Source organism: Primulina huaijiensis, chromosome 3 (genome assembly GCF_012295235.1).
Source record: "Primulina huaijiensis isolate GDHJ02 chromosome 3, ASM1229523v2, whole genome shotgun sequence".
NCBI classification, from domain to species: domain Eukaryota; kingdom Viridiplantae; phylum Streptophyta; class Magnoliopsida; order Lamiales; family Gesneriaceae; genus Primulina; species Primulina huaijiensis.
The window spans coordinates 16,834,033-16,857,377 of record NC_133308.1 but is presented as its reverse complement, the minus strand read 5'-3'; the positions used below and the strand labels follow the sequence as shown (position 1 = coordinate 16,857,377).

Here is a 23,345-nt window from a genome sequence, read left to right as displayed (position 1 = left end):
TGCTTAATAAAATAATTATGGACATTTTCTTTACAAATTTGCAAAACTTTGTAAAAGAAAAGTACATATTCAATTTTGTAAGTGATTACAAGCACTACTTAATTGTAATATCAAACACTTGTTATTTTATCAAAAGCTAAATTTGATCATAACAGTGTAATTTTCAATTTTTTTTTGTTTACAGCGGAATCAATTATCTAAATAAAAATGTAAATTGACTAATTGATAGATTAACAAGTTTAGTTGAGAGGATGGTTCATCACATTTTGAAGATGACTTTTTTTGCATTTGAATAATATTAAACTTTATTAGTCCACCAAAAAGTTATATTATCCTTTATTATTATTAATATTTTATTATTATTATTATTATTATTATTATTATTATTATTACAACATTTATATTTATATTTTTTATATAAAAAGAATGATGATGAACTAATTTAAGGAAAAAGTCACCAAAGGCTGTGGGAACGGGGGCGAGTCCCTACTGTAATAAATCCCACAAAAGAAAAATATCTGAAAATACGACCACTTAATAATGTCTACACCTCCCCTCGCCATTTGATCTTGGGAATCACTCACTATTTCTCCGATATTTTTTGTTTTCATTTTTTTCCTGCGCAATCTGAGACTGGTAGATGATTTTGTCAGTGAATTTTTGAGGTAGATTGATTAATTTTTTGTTCTCAATTTCCGGATTTTCCGTCTGGCTCTCTTTAATTTCGCAGAATTTTGTGATATATATATTTTTTGGGAATAAATGCTACATGTCAGCAACATTTTGGTATTCTTGTTTTTGGAGCTATTTGTGTTGATCTTGAATTGAATTTTTGGTATTTCGAGTGGTTTAGGTTTCAAATTCTTTGTCTGATATGACTCCGCAAGCAAATTTGATCGCTGGATTGGTTTCAATTTTCTGTAATTGATGAAAATTTCGAAGATCAGAATTTTCACTTACCATATTGGGCAGCTGCAAGTTTTAGTGAACTCCTTCACAAAACAGGCAGTTCCACTATCCTTCTTTATTTAGCAGACAAGCTAACTTCCATTTCTTCCATCTTATGGAATCAGCTCATAAACTCCTTTATAAGCTTCTTGTTTGATCTCCATAAACTATAGTCGCCAAATTTCAACTCTTTGAAATTTGAATATCTCAACGGGAATACAGAATCCGGTACTTGTGCGACCTTCAATGGTTCAGGGATACAGCTAGCAGTGGGTTCATATATCTATGTGATTCAGAATAACATTTATTCTTATTCGTGCTTATCCTAGTTAGCCCCATTCTTCTCATCAACTCCTTGATCAAGAATGTCAGAACTCATTTCTGATTGCACCCATCGTATCATGATAAGAGCGTCTAGTAGCATCGCCCCATGATCCCTTAGGTATCACTGATAGTGCCTACAAGAACCTTTAGTCATGGTTAGCGTACAATACGGTCCCTTCAACACATATATCCCGATCGAATACGCAACCATTGGTATATCGAGAGTTGCATATGAATTCGATAACTATACGATTTATCTTTGAGTACTAATAGTTGAATGGTATGTGCAACTAGGAAAACACCTTTCCCTAAAGCACATTTCTTGCTCTGGCCAGAGACTCCTTGCACTATTGACTCATCAGATCATATAGGATATCTTCACCCTTAAGCGAACGGTGAATCCCCAGCCGCAATGCATTTGCTCCTACGTATTTGGAACTACACCCAACCTCGCCATCAGATGACCCTCAATGGAGTCGGTAAACGGATCAAAGTGCATGCTAGTACGTATAGGCCCTACATTTTCCCGGGTCAAAAGACTAATGGTGTACAACCCTAACTACGGACTATTCCACTCAATAAGTGAGAACCACTTGTACAGTTCGAGTGAGGGTTGTTCAGTGCATCATCACATGATCACCCATCTGTGTGAAGGGACATCTCCATGCCCTTGTCAATGAAACATGCATTTACATCAAAGATGCTAGTCTCGAGCTCGAGCGACCTTTATCCTTGTTTTAGGCGACAGATTCGACTAAGAACCTATTTAGAATATACGGTACACTTCTTAATGAGTTTCATGATCTTGCGCTGCGACGCAGACCTCATGGTACCTATTGTATATTCAAAGACTTTATCTATGCAGCTAGCATGGGTATACAGATAAAGTATAATGCCTTAATCGAATAAAATCGTAAAATATTATTAAAATAAAGATTGTTTTACATTATAGTCAATAAAAGCCCTAGCCACAAGTTGGCTTGCCGAGCACTTATTCTAACATATATATATATTATGGGAAAAAAAATATGTAGCAATGATTTTTAAAAATTTTCAAGGGCCACAGAGATTTGCCATTATTAGGTAAATCAAGGGAACTCACCACCAATAAATATATATTGAAGTATATATATAGGAACTCACAACCGATAAATTAATTTTTATTTCATATTTTACTTTTTAAATTTTAATTTACAGTCCATAAATTAATTTTTTTTGATATTTTTCAATTTGATATGTCCACGCTTAAAATCAATACATCATAAATACAAAAGTCCAATCACTTCAATAAAAAGGTTAATCTGAGATTAATAATAGAGAATGAAATTGGTAAAAACAAATAGATTAACCCAAGATAAACAAATTTTTGGAACATTTCATGTTCGCAATCTTGATTTTGATTTTAACAAAACTTGTTATTTTGGTGCTAACGATTAATCGAGGCTTCGAACTGATCAGTTAATCGAGCCAAAACTAAAGCTTTCGAGAAGCAAACTGATAATGTCAATTGATTGTCCAGCTGTCAGGCAGTTCAGCAGAAGACTTTCAAAAGCCCGGTCAGCTGATGAAGTACTTAACTGATGAAGAGCCCAGCTAACCAGTTCAACTGAAAGAGTGAAATCAGTTCAACTGACGAGTCAACTTGTTTCACCAGCCCAACTGAATATTAGTTGAGATGACCAGTTAGGTACATCTGTTAGGAATCAATCAGTTGCAAATCAAGACAAGCTTATCTAAGTGGATTCCAGCTACGCACAACGATACAAAAGCTATTGTACAATCATAGAACAATAATGGACGTTGCAGCAACACTTAAAGACAAAATGTTCCAGCATAGATGTCAGAAAAGTCGAGACACAAATCTCAAAGAACGCATTCAAGCTACAACGGATAAAATTATTGAGTCTCACTGTACGATCAGCTTCCCGCCTATAAATAGAAGATCAGTGAAGACCAATAAGTGTGTGAAGATACAGAGAAAGAGCACGTATATTGCATATCAGCTTACTAGAAGCAATCATCCCAGAGGGAACACTTCATCGTGTTATCAGCTTAGATTAGAAGTATAATTCCCTCATTGTGTGATAACACTTTTGTGTTGTACTCAGATATCAGTTCTCACACACACATACACCACCACTCAAATATAGTCTTGCACAAAGACAATAAACTTGTGTATGTTGTATTTGACACACATGCGTTAAACAAGTGTCGACTGGAAGGTGCTGCCTTCAGTCTAGTCTAGGAGTTTAGTTAGGCAGTAGGGTAAGTCCTAAGCTGAGTGGGTTTGTATAAATCAAAGTCTTCTAGTGGATCCTACCCGAGGTGGTAGAAGGGGTGACGTAGAAGCGGTTGAAGTCTCCGAACATCCATAAACATATCCTGTGTTATTTAACTGTTTAACCATTGTTTTCAAACTGATTTTATCAGTTAGAGCATCCGTCAGTTCAGTTTCTACCATAACAAAACGGATATATGCCAACAAATGATTCTCTTAATCTTTCAGTTATTCAATTTCACAGTATATAAAATATATCAGTTTTTCTTAACGAGTGATTACTTCGAGTGTTTTCCGCTTGATTTATAATCAAACTCGATTTAATTCATCGGTGTAAACATTCTTAGAACACGAGCTATTGCAGCTCATTGATTTATTGTGTTAAAAGCACAAGGTGCCGAGCACACGATCCATCACAAATAAATTAAAAAATTGAAAACAAAATTGAAAATAGAAATAAGGCTATCAAACAACATACCTCTAACAAAGGGCAAGGGGTCTTTTTTATTATTAATTTAAAAACAAAAAAATATTTCAAAAGTACTTTCAAAATAAAATAAATTTCAAAATTACGTTAAAACGTTATTGAAAAAACGGATGCTCATCAAATCCGCCCACCTCAGCAAATCCGTGCTTACGAAGCACGGATGATCGCCAACACACCAAATCCTTGCTTCATCGTCCACCTCACCAAATTCGTGCTTCGTAAGGACGGATGTTCAATAAAACTCAATTATTTTTTTTGTTCTTTTGCGTTCAATAATTACACTAATTGGATATGCAATACGTTCATTTTGTTCATTTCATTGAATAATTGAATCTTTTGTCAAATTTTTCATGTGATTTCTGAAATATGTCGGATCAATCAGTGAAAATTATACAATATATTTTTAATTTTATAGACTCGTATTAAAATCTATAAAATATTGTGAACGCTGATGATTTTTCAATGAGTTGTAAATTTTATTTCATGAAAGATATCTTTTTCGAGCTTTCTGCTTAAATTTTCTCTCAAATTTCTTGGGCAAAATGTCTATTATTGATGTACTCTTATATTTTGGTGGTCACGTAGTTATCGATAATGGATCGGTCGAATATAGTATTTTATGTATTAGACCGATACGAGTATTACGATGTATTAATTTGTTGGAGTTGGTCAAATCATTTAATCATAATAAATTTCAAAATTCATTTAATCAGAATAAAATACTAAACAATCAATAATACCTCATTAATATTTATACGATCTAGAGAATCTCTTATAATTCTTACAGCATGTGTGGGCGAATGTGTGTAACTAAATCCAATTTTCCACCTACAATTTAACAAAAATACAATTACATATCAAAAAATTATATGAGACATACATGATATTACGACAATAAATTTTAAATATTATCGTGCACCATATGGAGAAACTGGAATAATAGCATCTGGGTCAATGGGAGGTACAACTAATGTTAACCCATCTCGGTCGGGATTAACACATTTAATCATGTTTCATGTTCATATCTGCTTATAATAATAAAAATAGTTAGACAAAAGTAACCAAAAAAAGTGTTAAATAATCACAATACATTATTTATACATACAGGATATATAAACGTCCAGTCAATGTAGTCTTTTCTATACGTTTTGCGTTAACAGCTCATGGTATAGAAATACTAAAACTGCACTACCCCAACTATAAGACTTTACATTATCAATATCCCGAAGCAGTTGCAAAAACACGAGTTTAGCAGACAATCCTTGATTGTTAGGGAACAATATTCCTCCAATAATTATTAACGTTACGCAACGGGTATGTTTCACAACATCTACTTTTGAATTATTATCACCAACAAGGTTAGACATGCAATGGTCGTGTAGTGCAGTCATAGACAAATGACCACCTTTCAAATATGTTGATGATGGAACAAATCCCAACAAATCCAAGCATATATGTTGTCATTCATCAACTGTATGTGACACATCTATTCCAGTCACTGTTTCACCATCAATTGTTAGACCCCAAATGATTGAAACATCTTGGAACGTGACAGTTGCTTCAACACATGTAAAATGAAACGTGTGTGTCTCGCGTTGCCAACGTTCAACAAGAGCAAAAATCAAATGATTATCAAAAACTTGTGAGCCACATTCTAAAATCCATAAAAACCCATATGATTCAAGTATGCAAGTACACGATTGTATAGAAAATTATCAGTGTATAACTTCCAATTCAAATTGTCTGACCTCTTGACTTTGACAATATCATCAACGGTTACGGAAGAAACTGTAGATTACATATGTGTCGCTTGTAAATAGAGGACACTGGGATCTTCTGAACCTCGATTATCTGAAATTCTGAAATAAGTGAGAGAAGAGAGTGATGGAAGAGAGAATTTTCGACGGTGAGTGAGAAAATAGAGTGAAGGAAGAAGAAGGAGATGGGTGAAGGAGATGGTGAAGGAGATAAGGCGTGGGTGGAGGATGAGGATGGAGCATTCGTGCTTTGTAAGCACGGATGTAATGTGGAGTGATGTAAGCACGGATGGTGGTGAGGTGGAATGGAGCATCCGTGCTTTGTAAGCATGGATGATGAGGTGACGTGGAGTGGAGAATCCGTGCTTACAAAGCACGGATGATGAATACACGAAGATTCCACGTAGATAGCATCCGTTATTTTCGACAACGTTTTAAAGTAATTTTGAAATTTATTTTATTTTGAAGTATTTATGAAATATTTTTTTATTTTTAAATTAATAAAAAAAAAGCCAAGAGCAAGTGCCCAATATTCTAAGCTACATCTCTAATTATTAAGTTGACTTAATTTAATTTATTATTATATGTACTGTAAAAAATTGTATATAAAAATAAAATTTTTAAATTTTGTTGTGGGCCATCTCAATATGGATATGTCTTTACGTGTGACATGCCGACACTCATTAGTATTTTTAGTCATATTAAAGAAACAAACAAAATTCTTTTTTTGTAAAACAATATTTTTTTTATGTCAGAATGAAATTTTTTAGATAATTTTTAATTATGAAAATATCCAAAATAATTCAAAATTTAAAAGTATGATCCTTTTCTTCTTCGAATAGATCACTTATGAGATGGTCTTGAAAATCTATAACTACAAAACAGGTATATTCGATTTATATTTTTTGACATACAAAGTAATATTTTTTCATGAGTTGTGTCGGGTCTGATCGAAAATTAATCTCATAAAATTGACTCTTAAAATAATAGTCTTTCTTTTATGTTCACATCTTTAGGGAGAAAAAAGAAAGAAAAAATTCTAACCATCACTTTTGATATCAACGTCCGTTATTGTCCTTTAACTGAACAATTTCTTTGTACCTTTGTGTATAGCTGGAATCCACTGAATGAGTTTGTCTTCATCTATAACTGAAAGATTCTTAACTGACGCTCCAAACTAGTCAGCTGAACTGATCTTCAGTTGGGCTGATGAAATCAGTTGACTCGTCAATTGAACTGATTTCACTCTCGTTCAGCTGAACTGATCAGCTGGGCTTCTTCATCAGTTGAACACTCCTTCGGCTGGCCGGACTTCTGAGGTTCTTCTGCTGATCCACCTATAATCTGGACGATCAGTTGAACTTCTCATTTGACATATCAGTTCTCCTGATTCAGTTTGTGCGAACAGTTGGGTTTTCAGTTTGCGATTTAGATTCCTCAAAACTGATCCTAACTTCTGCACACTTAAGANAAAATTTATTATATTAAATAACAAGATTAACCCATTAAAAACGTCATTATCCAAATCTCATTACGTTCTCTCTATTCCCCTTGTCCTTTTGTACCTCATTCATGTGCATGAAATCCTACCACATAACAACACTACAAAATAATACTTTATCCTATTTCTAGATAGAATGAATTGTTTGAACAAAGTTTTAACTTACCTTTATTTTAAAATTTTAATTTTAATATTCTTTACATATTGAATATGCATTATAATATATAGAATATTACAATACTTAATAAGCCAAATCAATATTCTATTATATTATATTATTAATTATATCATACATAGTTGACTGATTGCTCACAATAATGTATATTATATAATCTCACAGGGACATAGAGAATGCAGACTATTTCTCAATACGTGATCAACAAAAATAATAATTTTTTCTATGTAATTTTTTATAATAAAAGAAATAAACATTGTTAGAATATTTTAATTGACAAATAACAATATCGACTGGCTTACAATCCAACCGTTTACTGGTTGTAATTACATGTTTTTTCGACCACTGGATCAAGTCTGACCATTCTGAAATTTATCAAAACTCAAGCTGTAGTTCATATGTCTTCTGACTTGACCATGTATTAAATAAATTGCTGAGCGCAAATTTTATATTCCAACCACACTGCAGCCGATCAGATATGAGCAAGTCAAGGAGGATACATTGAACTCAAGCCATTTATGTTAAAGTATTATGGTACAATATCCTACCAACTCCAATTGACAGAATGTTTCCCAAATAGATGTCCAAAGTCAATCATCTTTTCAAAGGCTACAAGTGCTAAAGCCGGAAAAAGCAAATGAACATTTATTGAAATTTATTACAGTGTACGACGATGATAGCAACAACGCCATTTTTTTGTTAACAAGTAACAATGATTGTTGAAAAAAAATATCCGAATTTTATATTTTCAACTATAAATATGCGCTTATGACCGAAGAAGCAGAAGAACATCGATTACATGCTTGCACACATATTTCAATATGCATTATCTCAAGATATTTGAGCACACTTAAGCAATCATACTTAAAGCTACTCAACTTAGCACATGCATATTAAAATTAATCAGATCTTCAAGGATTAATTTGTGCTACCTATCAAATTCAACCGTCAAGGCGAGGGTTCTTAAATAATCAAAAATTATAAAGTGCTTACTAAAAGTTTCAATTTAGGCAGTGATAAATCCTAATTGAAGTGAGTTGTTACAAAAAATTGTGAAATCAAAGTCTTTTATTAGATTCTTTCCTAAGTGGAAAAAGGTGTAACATATGAGTATTTATCTCCGAGCATCCATAAATATATGTCCTATTTATATTACGTAATTTACATTTTTTCTTGTTTGCATATCTATTTGTTTCTTGTTAACTATTGTTTTCATTAAAAAAAAATATAATTTATCACTAATCAAACCAGATCGTTTCTGCCTTTGTTTATCTTTCAGTGGTCCATGAAGCTAGTCGTTTAAGAATTTGTCTTAACAGCCTAAAAATTGTTAAGGGCAGCTCAATTTTAAGAAATTTTTTAAAAGAATATAATCACTCCCATCTAAACTATATTTCAATCCCAACAAATGGTATCAGAGAGATATTTCTTCAACTCTGATAATTATATAATTAATGGCATTCTATCAAGATTTCAATGTTTTCAAAAGAAGATTATGATGATTGAAATATTCAAATACAGGCACACCCGTCTCAATGGACTATAAAAGACAAAAAGAAAGAAAATTTGGACATTGTGGTCAAGGACATCCTACAAAAAACCTTTGACAAGAATATGTTCAACTAAATCAAGACATGGTCAACCGGTAAAGAAATATGGGAGAAGCTGACCCAACTCTGTGAGGGCAAAGATAAAACCAAAAAGAACAAGATAATCGTGAAAACTCAGAAATTCGACAATGCCAAGATGAAGCCCAACTAAACTCTCAATAAGTTTGATGAACTTTTTAGCAGTATTATTATTGAGCTTGCATCACTTGGTAAATAATACTCTAACCGTGAACTTGCATTGAAGATTATGATAACACTGCCAAGAGAATAAGATGTAAATACGGTAGCTATGAGGGAGTCCAAGGACCTCAACAAACTCGAGTTGCATGATCTCTTTGCTTACTTTAAAGCTTATGATTTTGAACTGGGGATTCGGATAGAAGATGAGTCATCCGCTCTACAACCCACCAAAGCTCTAGCCCCCAGAACTTCAACTCCGACCACTAGCGAAGAAGCTTCCAGCAGAAAATCTGCTGACCTGATAAGAAATGAAACAATGTCATTCGTTAAAAAGTTTGACAATATATGAGAAAAAAAATAGTCTAAATTGAATTATTATCGTAAAAAAGATCAAACTGATCATATTCAAGCTTATTTCAACTATGAGAATAAGGGTCATTTTACTGCAGATCGTAAAATGACCAAGAAAGATGATAAGAAGTCATTTGAGAAGAGACGGTCCAAAGATGAGAAGATATTTTACAAGAAAAAGAAGGATCAAAGGTGTTAGTTGCTAAGGAAAGAAATAGAAAATGAGTTAGTTCAGATTCAGATCAATCAAGCTCAGAGACCTCAACCAGTTAGAGTGATGATGATAAGGTCCAATGTCTCATGGCTGAAGTTGAGCTGAAGACCACGCCGCTCTTCAAATCGCCAAAACGTTTTCGTGCGTAAAACACCCAAAGGCACGCCTTAATCCTTCTTTCTCATCCTTCACATCATAATATATGCTTGATAGATGTTTGCATGCAAAAACATGATAAACTTGTTATATTTTCGTTTTTATGGATACCCAAGCATATAACTCATGATTTTGTGGTTCCGAACTTGTTTTAATTATGCACAAAGGGGCTGTCATGGTAAGATAACTTGTAGGGACGTTTTTCCAACGTGTTGAGGGTCCATAGAATCCTAGACAAGGGCTGCACAAGTAGGGGAGATGACTTGAACGAAAACCGCATGCCTTGGGGTACTAGGGTTTTGGCTAGGGCTTGTAGGGGCCTTCGGCTCCTAGCTGCTGATAGGGCATGACCAGAGGGCACCAAGGGGCTGTGTGAGGATCCTAGGGAGGCTGCACGGTGGCTGGCTCGAGGGCTAGGCACAAGCCGCGCCTAGGAAGGCCGCACGAGGGGCCCTAGGGCACGGGTGAAGGGCTGCGACTTCTAGGTGGTTTAGCTTCTGTCCAGTAGACTATTGGGGGTTTGGTTAGGGTCATAGGGTCGATGGTTAGGGGCTGGACTCGCTGGTTAGGGCTGGAGACGAGGTATACTAGGATTCAAACCACTTAGAACTAGGACTCTTTGTGCAGAAAGTTTCAGTAGGCATCCTAGGGTGTTCGAAGGTCTTACGAGGCTTGAATTGGGTTGAAAATAGTTTAATTATGTGTTTTAAGCTTTGGTCCAAGTTTGGTAAGTTTTGGTTAAGTTTCGAGTCAAAACCGGGATGTACGTCTAAGTTTAAAAACGAATCGAGGAAATTATCGAAAAGCTAAATTTGAAGCCTAAGGAATATTTAAGGGAGTGTTTTAAGGTAATAAGTTAAGTTTGAAATGATTTGGGATGTTGTTTCGAGGTGTAAAGATAAATATAGAAAGTTAGGGTTTCAGGGGCAAAACGGTCATTTTACACCTGAAAAATGTTAGACGTCCTGACAGTGCCCTGAATGTTGTAAATAATGTTAATATGTTTATGAAATAATATGATGAAATGTTAATGCTAAAAGACATGTTGCATGCTTGGTTTTAAAAAAAATGATTTATATATGCATGAATTTTTATAAGTGATGAAAATATGAAACATGAAGGAGGTGAACTAATTGCTTGTAAGGATCCAAAGAGAGTCCGTTTACAGGAGAAGGTCCAGAGGGAGCCCGATGATCGTATTTCCATCAACATGATATGATGTTATGTACAACCAAGACTCAGTTGACGGGTAAGAGTGTCGCCGATGTCTTCGCCGCCCAGTACTGTGGTTACACGTAGATGGAACCATCGACCTTCACTTGATACGAAAGTCACAATTAACGATTCAAATTCAATAAAAGAAAGCGTATACGTATATGATGAAAAGGAAAATGAATATGTATATGATGAAAAAAGAAAATGTATATGATGCAAGGAAAAATGTTTGAGTTTATGTATGTTCATGAAAAGCTATTTTAAGTAAAAGTATTTTCAATGTTGCATGTGATTGTATATGTATTACTTGTTATCATAGTTAAGGGTTGCTGAGTCAATAGATTCATTAGGTGTGATCAATGCAGGTGAGCTTGATAATAATAGAGGTCTTGATGATTGAACTAGCTGAACTGAACGTACACACAACCCAAGGACCAACACTAGTTTTTCCGCACTTACGTTATGACTTCTGTTTATGACTTATGCTAATGATTTAAGTTATTTTTAAGTTTTTATGACTTATGATGATTTTGAAAATTTTTTGAGAGGATGTTAGAGTTAATTTAGTTTTGAAAATGTTAAAGTTTGGTTTGTTTGACGATATACGATTTCATGCTTTGAATTTCTTTTTTTGGATTTTTCAAATAATAGTTGGTGGAATTATTTTAAATGGGGAAAAAGTATTTTTTTCATAAAATATATATGTTTGTATATTGTAGTTCGGCCGAAGCTTTTTTTTTTTTTAAAAAAAAATTCTAGTATTTTTTAAGAAATCGAGTATTGTTTCATAGGCAGTGATATGTCCTTCTTATATTACGCGCTTTACATTCTTGCTTGCTTGTATATCTAGTCGTTTCTTATTAACTATTGTTTTCATTAAAGTATATAACTTATGACTAGTCAAACTAGACTGTTTCCTCACTTGTTTATCTTTCAGTTGTCCAATAAAGTTAGTCATTCAAGAATTTGTTTTAACAACCTAAAAAATGTCAAGAACAACTCGATTTCAAGAAAAAATTTAAAATACTTTATTCACCCTATCTAAACTCTATTTCGATCCCAACATACATTTTCCTTAGCATCCACTTCTTTCAATATAATTCGTGGAATCGAACATTTATTTTTATCAAAACGTGCATATGGTGTTGATTTGCCTATCAAATTTCGTAAATCATATAGAAACTCATAAGCTATGTCTCGATTTGACAGTAACAATTATTGCTTCCCAATATCTCTCTGAATAAATCGTAGTGATAATCGAATCTCTGACTGACTTTTACATTTAGGTAATGTTTGCAAATGCTTAAAAAATAATTATAGACATTTTCTTTACAAATTTGCAAAACTTTGTAAAAGAAAAGTACATATTCAATTTTGTAAGTGATTAATAGCATTACTTAATTGTAACATCAAACACTTGTTATTTTATCAAAAGTTAAATTTGATGATAACAGTGTATTTTTCAATTGTTTTTTTTTAATCGCGGAATCAATTATCTAAAAACAATTATAAAAATGTAAATTGACTAATTGATAGATTAATAAGTGCAGTTGAGAGGATGGTTTATCACATTTTTAAGATGATTTTTTTTTTTTGCATTTGAATAATATTAAACTTTATTATTCCACCAAAAAGTTATATTATCCTTTTATAATCTTATTATATTTATATTTATATTTATATAAAAAGAATGAAGATGAACTTGTTGAAGGAAAAAGTCACCAAAGGGTGTGGGAACGGGGGCGAGTCCCTACTGTAATAGTTCCCACAAAATAAAAATATCTGAAAATACGACCACTTAATAATGTCTACACCTCACCTCGCCATTTGATCTTGGGAATCCCTCCCTATTTCTCCGATAATTTTTGTTTCCATTTTTTTCCTGCGCAATCTGAGACTGGTAGGTGATTTTGTCAGTAAATTTTTGAGGTAAATTGATTAATTTTTTGTTGTTGGGTGTGGTATTGGTGGTGTTCTTGTGGGTCTTGGGCTGAATTCTTGTTTGTTTGGACGTAAAATTTGGTTTGCCGTTCTTGGGGGGTCTCAATTTCAGGATTTTTCGTCTGGATCTCTTTAATTTCGCAGAATTTGTGATATATATATATTTTTTGGGAATAAATGCTACATGTTAGCAACATTTTGGTATTCTTGTTTTTGGAACTATTTGTAGTTGATCTTGAATTGAAATTTTGGTATCTCGAGTGGTTTAGGTTTCAAATTCCTTGTCTGATATAACTCCGCAAGCAAATTTGATCGCTGGATTGGTTTCATTTTTCGGTAATTGATGAAATTCCATCTGTTTCTGATACTGTAGAAGTAAGCTGTTACCATGATTTTTGGTTCCATGATTAGTTTGAGACTTGGGGAGTTTCAGTCTTCCTTCTCTTTTTCCACAGAGGAGACCTCGAGCTTTTCTGAGACTGTGATATGTGGTTGACTTGTGACTGGAATAGTTAGTCAATAACAGCTAAAGCAAACGTGCAATCAATTTATAATTCTGGAATTTCCGTTGGATTTACCATCTTGATTATATGACGGGTTGCATTTTTTTCCATTAATGTGCTTTCGATGTCGAATTTAATGGTTTTTGTTCATTTGATGTGTGAAAGTGAAGGATGTTTATGTGGTTACATTGCTTAATTTTTAAGTAATTTCATTTGTTCTGATCATTGACTTTTTGGTCTTTGAAACTATCTAGGAATTTCGCCTGCACATGATATAAAAGTTGGTGGTGAGTTCTCTTTGTTTTCACTGATTAAAGGGTTAAGAAAGGAGTCGATGGGAGCTAGATTGAGTCTTAATAGTGACAAGGTGAGAGCCAGTGACCTCTTTGAGGTGTCCCAAATTGAAGCATGTAAGAGATTACGGAGATTTGACGGTTTTTGGGATGAAAATCCACGTTTGATTCCTAGTCTACCCGATGAGTTATCAATTCAGATTCTCGCGCGGCTCCCAAGAGTTTGGCATTTCAATGCAAAGCTGGTTTCAAGAAGCTGGAAAGCTGCTTTAACGAGTGGAGAACTTTATAAACTAAGAAAAGAACTTGGTGCAACTGAAGAATGGCTATACATATTGACTAAGATTGATGGTACTAGACTTGTATGGTATGCGCTGGACCCGGTCTCCAAGATATGGCAACGGTTGCCTCTAATGCCAAATGTTGCTGCTGAAGATGGAACGAGATGGGGCCTATCTGGTCTTCGATTGTGGAACATGGTCAATTCAAGCGTTGTTGCAGATGCCGTAAAGGCATTGTTTGGGAAGAAGGATGCATTAGACCAAATCCCTTTTTGTGGTTGTGCAATCGGAGCTGTTGATGGCTGCCTATACGTTCTTGGTGGATTTTCTAGGGCTTCAGCCATGAAATCCGTCTGGCGTTATGATCCTGTTGTAAATTCTTGGACTGAAGTGGCTCCCATGTCTACTGGCAGAGCTTATTGCAAGACCGGTGTCTTAAACAACCAACTTTATGTTGTTGGCGGGGTTACTCGGGGACGAGGTGGGCTTACTCCTCTTCAATCAGCAGAAGTTTTTGATCCGTGCTCTGGTATATGGTCCGAGGTACCTAGCATGCCGTTTTCAAAAGCTCAGGTGCTGCCAACCGCTTTTCTAGCTGATCTACTGAAACCTATTGCAACCGGGATGACCCCGTATCGGGGGAAACTATACGTTCCTCAAAGTTTGTATTGTTGGCCGTTTTTTGTTGATGTTGGAGGAGAGGTCTATGATCCAGAGACAAATTCTTGGGTAGAAATGCCATCTGGCATGGGCGAGGGTTGGCCTGCCCGGCAAGCCGGAACCAAATTAAGTGTCATTGTTGAAGAGGAGTTATATGCATTGGAGCCATCTAGCTCTCTAGATAGTGCCAGGATCAAAGTGTATGATCATCAAGATGATTCTTGGAAAATAATTGAAGGGGATGTACCCATTCGCGACCTTGCTGATTCGGAATCCCCATATCTACTTGCGGGTTTTCTTGGAAGATTACACGTGATTTGTAAAGACGCAAATCATAGTATATCAGTGATGCAGGCCAGTAGGCAGAACCGGCTTGATCTCACTCCATCTACCTCAAGGGCTAATCTAGGTGAATCTTTGCAAGAGTCCTCAGAATCTGTTTCAGGATCATGGGAAAATATTTGGAAGGTCATTGCCACTACAAATACTGGATCTGCAGAGCTAGTTAGTTGCCAGATCCTTGATATCTAGCTCCAGCACTCGACCAAGTAAAATCTGTGTCCTAATCTTGCACACTGAGCTTCTGAGCGGTCAGTTTACAAATTTTACATAATAATATGACCGTTGTGAAAAAGATTCAGGCACCTTAGAATAGTAAATATATATATCCTCGATGTCTAAATATATCGTCTCTTGGAATGCATTTTCTGCCCGATTTCCACGTCTGGGAGAGCTACATTTTTACTCGGGCTATCTTGATTTTGAATGACATTCTGAGAGAAATTGTATAGAGAGATGCATTCAAAGAGTTTATTCTAAAGATATTCAGTCGATATATGCACATTGATATATGCAAAGATACTATTGCAAAGATGAATATTTACATCTATGACATAAAATGGTCACCAAGCATTCAGTGAAATGACAGCCATGTCTAATTCATAACAAGCATATATAATCTTCTTCTGTCGACTCTTTCCATTTGTCTATGAAATAAGACTTCTCAGCCTCATTGAAGCTTCAATGATGTTTTCTATGTGACGAAATGCAGTAACCCTTATAAACTCTTTTCCTGCTGGTCCAAATCCAACCCCTGGACTGTTTTTATGCGTGCTTTCTCAAGTATTTCATTAAACACATCCGCAGAAAATGAACCCGGAAAATGAACCCAAAGATAAGGCGCATTTTCACCTCCATATGCCTTGAATCCCAATGATTTATAAGTCTGCAATAGTATCTTTGCATTCTCCTTATAGTAATCAACAAGGGAGAGTACACTCCGCAAACATCGACTTTTATGAACTGGTCCGATAGGCCGATAGGGGGCGGGCTCAAATATCTGATGGAGTAACTTAATGAATTCTAGGACAAAACTTGTATGATTTGGAAAAAAAACATAATATTTTATAAAGATAATATTTAGGAGTAGAGAACAAGTACCGCTTCTTGTATAAAGATAGAGTGGCGATAACAGATCTAAATATTCGGGAAACGGGGGACGAGGAGGGCAAGATAGAGCTATTGAATGGAATTTTGGAGGACAAAACTTGTATCTTTAGAAAAAGAAAATTAAATTTGAAATGAAAATCCACTCGACGGGTGGCAATCAACCTCTCTTTCACTCTTCGACAATGCCTAATTAGAAACCATACAAGGCTGAAAGACGTATAATACAAGGTCTTGCGAGATTCGATACAATGGACTCCTCTAGTTACTTTGTGTACATCCTTATTATGCAGATATGTTTAACCCATTTTCTAAGAGATGGTCTGATAAACTCATGCAACAACCATATTACACAAGGAGCAATTTTCCTTCTCAAGGAGAATAACATATCTAAATAAAGCTCGACGATTACCGGAAAAGTAGGATCTTGGGCGGCTACTGACATATTCGACCCAAATTGCAGCTGCAAGAAAATAAAAACACGAATTAACATCAACCAACAGAGAAAACCATGCACCTTCAACTCCTAGTTATATCCAATACATACCTGAAGGCGAGAGAGATCACATTGAGCACCATCCGATACAAATACTTCCATGTCATTTATACCCATTTGTCTATTGAATGTAATAGCCTTTCTTAGTTCTTGCAACATTAAAAACAAAATTTACACGACTAAACAAACATAAAAGGATTTCGAGAATTTAGCTTTCATTGTTGACCGATATGATAAAAATAAGAAATTCAACTAAATGTCACTACTTTTAACTAGCAAAACATATGTCAGTGAGTTCTTTTTACCTTGCATCCTTGTTCAGCTCCATAGCCTCTATAACCTGTAGGTGTCAGAAAGGCCCACTGCATACTGCAATATAGAGTGTCAAAAGTAAATTGTTTAAACCGGTTCAATGAAATTAATGACAACATAGTTGTCTCAACATAATGGAAAGCTAAAAAAAAAAAAAGAGATTTTGCGCGTTTATTTCGTACTTTATCACCAAATCTCCATTTTTATGTATGCATATGAGAGAGCAATCATAATTTTCAATAATTCCAATGGATCATCAAGATGAGAAAATCCAACAAATCAACACTCCAACATAAGAGCACAAAATGGAAATAGTTTGTTTTCTATTGCTGATATGGACGGTGATACTATCAAGCAAATTTCTGCTAAACTGCAGGACAAAAACAATTATGGATCCCTATGCTGCTTCCGTAGCAGCGCGAACCATCTCTAAAAGAGGAAGATTAGAAATCTTCAGAAAACTCAACTATTATCATTCGAGATTAAATCTGAGACATTAATGAAGCTGCAACCTTTTAAATGGGAAATTATTATGAAGGTTAATAAAAAGCCTTTAGAAAGATTAAGTATAGACTTGAAAGTTCTTCTTTTTAAGGATATACATGGGAGGAAAATTTAAGCTTACTCTCAAGTTAGATGCAGAGGTGAATTACTAAGATACTTTTGTTACTGAAAATCTCCTATATTTAGCATATTGAAGGAAGCGGATCATCTCCTCACTTTTCATTAATGAGTTGTTATGACCTTCCCACTTTGAGACCAAATTGGTAAACCAATTACAGAGCAAGTATTTCAGTCCTTGCATAAAAAAAATGCATGATTTCGAAACAAGAAGGTGTTAGAGTAGGTGTCCGGCAAGCCAACATGTGGCTAGGGCTTTTATTGACTGTAATGTAAAACAATATTTATTTTAATAATATTTTACGATTTCATTCGATTATGGCATTATACTTTATATGTATACCCATGCAAGCTGCATAGATAAAGTCCTTGAATATACAATAGGTACGATGAGGTCTGCGACTCAACGTAAAATCATGAAACTCATTAGGAAGTGTACTGTATATTCTAAACAGGTTCCTAGTCGATTCAGCCGCCTAAAACAAGGATAAAGGTCGCTCGAGCTTGAGACTAGCATATGTGGTGTAAAAGTCATGTTTCATTGGTAAAGGCATGGAGATGTCCATTCACATAGATGTGTGATCATATGATGATGCACTGAACAACCCTCCCTCGGACTGTCCAAGTGGTTCTCACTTATCGATCGGAATAGTCCACAGTTATGGTTGTACACAATTAGTCCTTTGACCCAGGACAATGTAGGGGCTATACGTACTATCATGCACTTTGATCCGTTTACCGACTCTATCGAGGGTCATCAGGTGGCGAGGTTGGGTGTAGTTTCGAAATACGTAGGACCAAATGCATTGTAGTCGGTGATTCACCGTTTTCCTACGGGTGAAGATGTCATATGTGATCTGATGAGTTGATAGTGCAAAGAGTCTTTGGACAGAGCAAAAATGTGCTTTAGGAAAAGGTGTTTTCCTAGTTGCACATATCATGCCACTATTAGTACTCAAAGATAAATTGCATCGTTATCGAATTCAAATGCAACTCTCGATATACCAATGGTTGCAAATTCGATCGGGATATATGTGTTGAAGGGACCGTACTGTACGCTAACCATAACTAAAGGTTCTTGCAGGCACTATCAGTGATACCTAGGGATCATGGGGCGATGCTACTAGACGCTTTTACCATGATCCGATGGGTCCAATCAGAAATGAGTTCTGACATTTTTGATCAAGGTGTTGATGAAAAGAATGGGGCTAACTAAGGTAAGCCCGAATAAGAATAAATGTTATTCTGAATTACATGGAGATGTGAACCCACGGCTAGCTGTATCCCTGAACCATTGAGGATCCCACAAGTATCGGATTCTGTATTCCCGTTGAGATAGTCAAATTTCAAGGAGTTGGAATTTGGCGACTATAGTTTGATGGAGATCAAACAGGAAGCTTATAAAGGAGTTTATAAGCTGGTTCCATAAGATGGAAGAAATGGAAGTTAGCATGATTGCTAAATAAGAAAGGAGAGTGGAACTGCCTGTTTTGTGAAGGAGTTCACTAAAACTGGCAGCTGCCCAATATGGTAAGTGAAAATTTTGATATTCGAAATTTTCGATTTTCATTATATGAACAATACTTGTATCCTTGGTACATCGGCGCTCTCGGATCGTCGATCGGGGTTCTAATGAGTTCGGAATCATTTTTTTTTGGTGAATTTTGAATTTACTAATTAAATGATTGTGCTAGTAGTGGTGACTACTAACATTCACAAATTCTCATAAATATTCTAGAGGAGTCTAGAATTAAATTAACCAAAGAGTAAGTTTATAAATTAAATAATTGTTATTTAATTTCATATACATATACATGTATATATTTTATATGGTGATATAAAATATGTGTATATGATATTATTATGTCATGTATTATTAAATGTTAATAAATACATTATATATTATTTATATGGGAGTTTAAATATAATGAAATTAATAGAGTCCTTGTGGGAGAGAACTCCTAATTAGATTAGGAGTCTCACTCTATAAATACACTATAAGAAGGCATAATTCAATAGAGATTTTATTCCATAAAATCCACAAAATTCCTTCCCCAATTGCATACACATGTCTCGGCCACCATCTTGAAATTTGGAAGAAAATTTTTGGCCAAAAGCAAATTAGATTTGCTTAATTATGGATTAAGAATCTATAATATTTGTTAATGATTCCTTAAGAATTAATTAACATAAAAACCATGATTTTGATTCATGGAGCTCTCGGCCATACTTTCAAAAGATTTGGAAAAATTTCGGCCATATGATTTTCTTCCACCGCTACACCGCTTCGTCTCCGGATTTTGGAAATTCGGATGCTATAGTCTCAACGCATAAATCTTTTGTGATTTCTAGTGCAATCCAAGCGAGGAATATAGCTTTCGATCGTGGACTTAATTAGGCGATCAAAGGAGAAGAGTCGTTCGTAGGAAATTATAAAAAGGACTATATCCGCCTAAACACCGGAATAGTTTGGAGTCTAGCGTTAAAAACGCAAATGTATAATTCTAAACACCTTATGGATGTTTTTAAACACACGACGCCCAAGAAACAAAATTTTTTAAACTTCCGCTGTGTCTTTGGTGCGAGAAAACGATGTCCCAACAGAAACTAGATGTAAGCGACATATGAGTTGTATTTGACGGATATGATTTAGATGGCTATTTTAGACTATTTATGAATCAACTTTAATTAATTTAATTGAAGAATATACAAGTTAGCCGGAAAATTATGCATAGAAACTCCAGAAATTGAATTATTCCATTATGAACTGTTAACTTGGATGATATAGATTGGTGCATGATTGACTGCCAATTTCAAATATGAGAGCAGGAATGATTAAGGTGCAAAGAACTATAGCCAACCTTCATTAAATTCTATTGAAAATAAATATAAATGCACTAGAAACTACTGAGTGCAGTCCACTTTGAAACTACTCCATCTCAAATCATGAAGATTGTATTAATATATTGCTGATTAATGAATGAAGTGCATACCATAAAGAGTTCCTTTAACGAAAAGGATTGCAAATAAACTTACATTATTGATAATATCCGGGTGAATTGGATATAAGATAAGTGGACAATCCACCGGATGATGAGGATAATTTTGTGTTTATGAAATTTGAGTAAGGATAATGGCTTCCACTGTAACCTGTAATCAAGCAGAGGAACTCGTGAATGGGCGCTGGAGGAGTGACCGGTGTATTCACTCCGATGCTTAAGTCAGCAGGTGGAGAAGAAAGGTAAAATAGCTTGTATATTTGAGAATATACGTGAGTGTTCGAGAATTCAGAATTTTCAGAATCTGTAAATGAGAAGTATGCTTGCTATTTATAGGAGAAAATCACATCATTTCCTTGTTTTCAGTGCCCACCTGTTAAGTATGGTAAGGTTGCTGCTCATACCCTACTTCTGATGACTTCTTTAACACGTCAAACCAATGTCGCTCTGACAGATAAGATTGCCCATACAGATACACTCGAGTGTGGTGCGTTTCTCGAGGTAACCCGGGTAGAGAGTTCCCGTGAACTTGAATGAGTGCCCGGGCTCCTGGTTGCCCGGGGAGATAACATCCCTGGCATCTCCATGCCCGATTGCTGAGGAAAGTACTCTGCATACAGCATACTGACTCTAATTTGGACTATACATTTAGTATCTCGGGTCATCTATGACCCGGGGTCTCATGGAGATATCAATTATATTAGCCATGCTCGAAGCTGTGACATTGGGCAATGGCTGTTTGGTGTCACCAATGCCGAGGCTTATGACTTTTGCATCAGGATGCTTTTTGATGTGTTGAAGATCACGTGCAGAAATCTGTGTAAGTAATAAGACTTTAGATTCATGATAAATAATCAGTAATTGAATATTTTCTGGTGATCTTTTATTGATTTGATGGCTGGTTTAATTGCAATCCATGAAATACCTGTAAGATAAAGGGTGATTGTAAGGCAATAACACAAGAAATTCACCAGATAATTGGGCCGATCAATCTCGATTATGTTTGGAAAATGAATTTCAAGCTCTGTTGCCATAAGAAGAATTTTTAGGATGCAACCAAAACAACACACAAGACTTTATCTCACTAAGTGGGGAACACATATGTGTTTATATTTGGAAAATTAATTTCAAACTCTACTACAAGAGAAGATCTCGCAGTTACTTTGCCCTTTAATAATCCGAAGTAGCAAGCAAAAACAGATTCCAACAAAAATTGCATGGACAAGGAATAGAACACTACCAACCGAACAAGTGGTTATTTTGCAGCCTCTCCAAATTTGGATTACTCTAAACTTTTGTGACCATGCATCAAAAGTTAGAGTAGATACCTTGCAAGCCAACGGTTGGCCAGAGAATTTATTGAATAAGTGTAATAAACAATCTTTATTTTAATATAATTTAACTTTTCATGGTTTCATTTTACTTTATCGTAATACCCATGCAATCACCATAGATAAAGTCTTTGATTATACTTTAATACAAATGAATCGTAATTCAATGTTGAAACTCATTTGAAAACACTGTATTATCTAAATTCGTTCTTAGTCGATTCAGCCGCCTAAAACATGGATAAATGTAGAGCCCAAAATCAGTACACATAAAACCCATGTAATTATTTAAATTGTTAAATTGTTTATTTAAGTTTAAAATGATTTTTAACGGTTTATGACTTACGATTTGCATTATTTTAAATTACTTATGTTTATTGATGCACGTTATAATGTTTTCTTGAGTTTCATGTTTCAAGCGAATATTCGATACGGGACCGGGAAAAGAGACTAGCGACGATTTAGACAATTTATGAAAAATATGGTATTTTATTTCAAGTCAATAAATTAGTATTTTAAATGATTTATGATGTTTTAAGTATTTTAAAACCTAATTTAATTATTAGGTGATTTTTAAGATTTTAAAGTTTCAAAGTTATCACTTGAGTATTTTATTATAAATTATGGGATTTTTAGTAAAGTTAATAGTGGGTTAGTATTGTTAATTAACAAGTTAATTATCAATTAAACCTTTAATACCCCACTAACCTACTAATCCACCACCTCATTAACACACACATGCACATATATACACACACACTTGGCCTTTGCTTACACACACATCTCTTGCACACTTTCATTTCTTTTTGGAGAGAATTTGGAGGGTTCTTAGGCTCTTTCTTCAGCAGCCCCATCTCCACCTTTCTCCTTCAAAATTTCAGCAACCACACGTTGATTTTAGTAGAAAAATCGTGCCTCAAGTCGCCCGGATCGCTTCCCGCACCGCGTTGCTTTGTTATTCATCGTATCATGAGTTTTAATGATCAAAGGCATGTATATTCTTTCATTTTCGCATCGATCTTGTCATAATAATTATTTTGATGTATTTTGTATGAAAAACATGTGTATGCTATGCAAAAGTTTGGGCAAAAATGTTTGAAACGATTTTGGATCAAAATTTTGGATCTCAAAAACTGAGTCTGCTTTATTTTTGAACACGGCGAAGTTTGGGTCAATTTTCTGGAAAACTTTCAACATGTAAAACATAGGAATTTTTGATTCCTTTGATTTGACAGTAAATTCATAATTTTTGGATGAGAAACGAGTGAG

At 34.8% G+C, this 23,345-nt stretch overlaps 2 protein-coding genes across 8 annotated transcripts; one reads left to right on the top strand and one right to left on the bottom strand.

The window, feature by feature from the left end:
* The first annotated feature begins 566 nt into the window (after positions 1 to 566).
* LOC140973548 (F-box/kelch-repeat protein At1g22040-like) lies at positions 567 to 15,618 on the top strand. 7 transcript variants are annotated; one of them, XM_073436444.1, is made up of 2 exons: positions 567 to 665; positions 13,895 to 15,618. In XM_073436444.1, the coding sequence occupies exon 2, from the start codon at positions 13,975 to 13,977 to the stop codon at positions 15,403 to 15,405; it is 1,431 nt and encodes a 476-aa protein (XP_073292545.1). In that variant the 5' UTR covers positions 567 to 665; positions 13,895 to 13,974; the 3' UTR covers positions 15,406 to 15,618. The 7 variants fall into 7 exon arrangements, with proteins under 7 accessions (XP_073292545.1, XP_073292550.1, XP_073292547.1 ...); XM_073436449.1 differs by having other exon boundaries at positions 598 to 665; positions 13,958 to 15,618; XM_073436446.1 differs by having other exon boundaries at positions 616 to 636.
* A 160-nt stretch (positions 15,619 to 15,778) lies between these two features.
* LOC140972515 (aminotransferase ALD1, chloroplastic-like) lies at positions 15,779 to 22,930 on the bottom strand. Its single transcript, XM_073434929.1, has 8 exons — positions 22,871 to 22,930; positions 21,993 to 22,035; positions 21,454 to 21,581; positions 21,367 to 21,378; positions 17,125 to 17,178; positions 16,868 to 16,969; positions 16,733 to 16,783; positions 15,779 to 16,213 (listed from the first exon to the last, which is right to left on the bottom strand). The coding sequence occupies exons 1-8, from the start codon at positions 22,928 to 22,930 to the stop codon at positions 15,932 to 15,934; spliced, it is 732 nt and encodes a 243-aa protein (XP_073291030.1). The 3' UTR covers positions 15,779 to 15,931.
* Between the last annotated feature and the right edge of the window lie 415 nt (positions 22,931 to 23,345).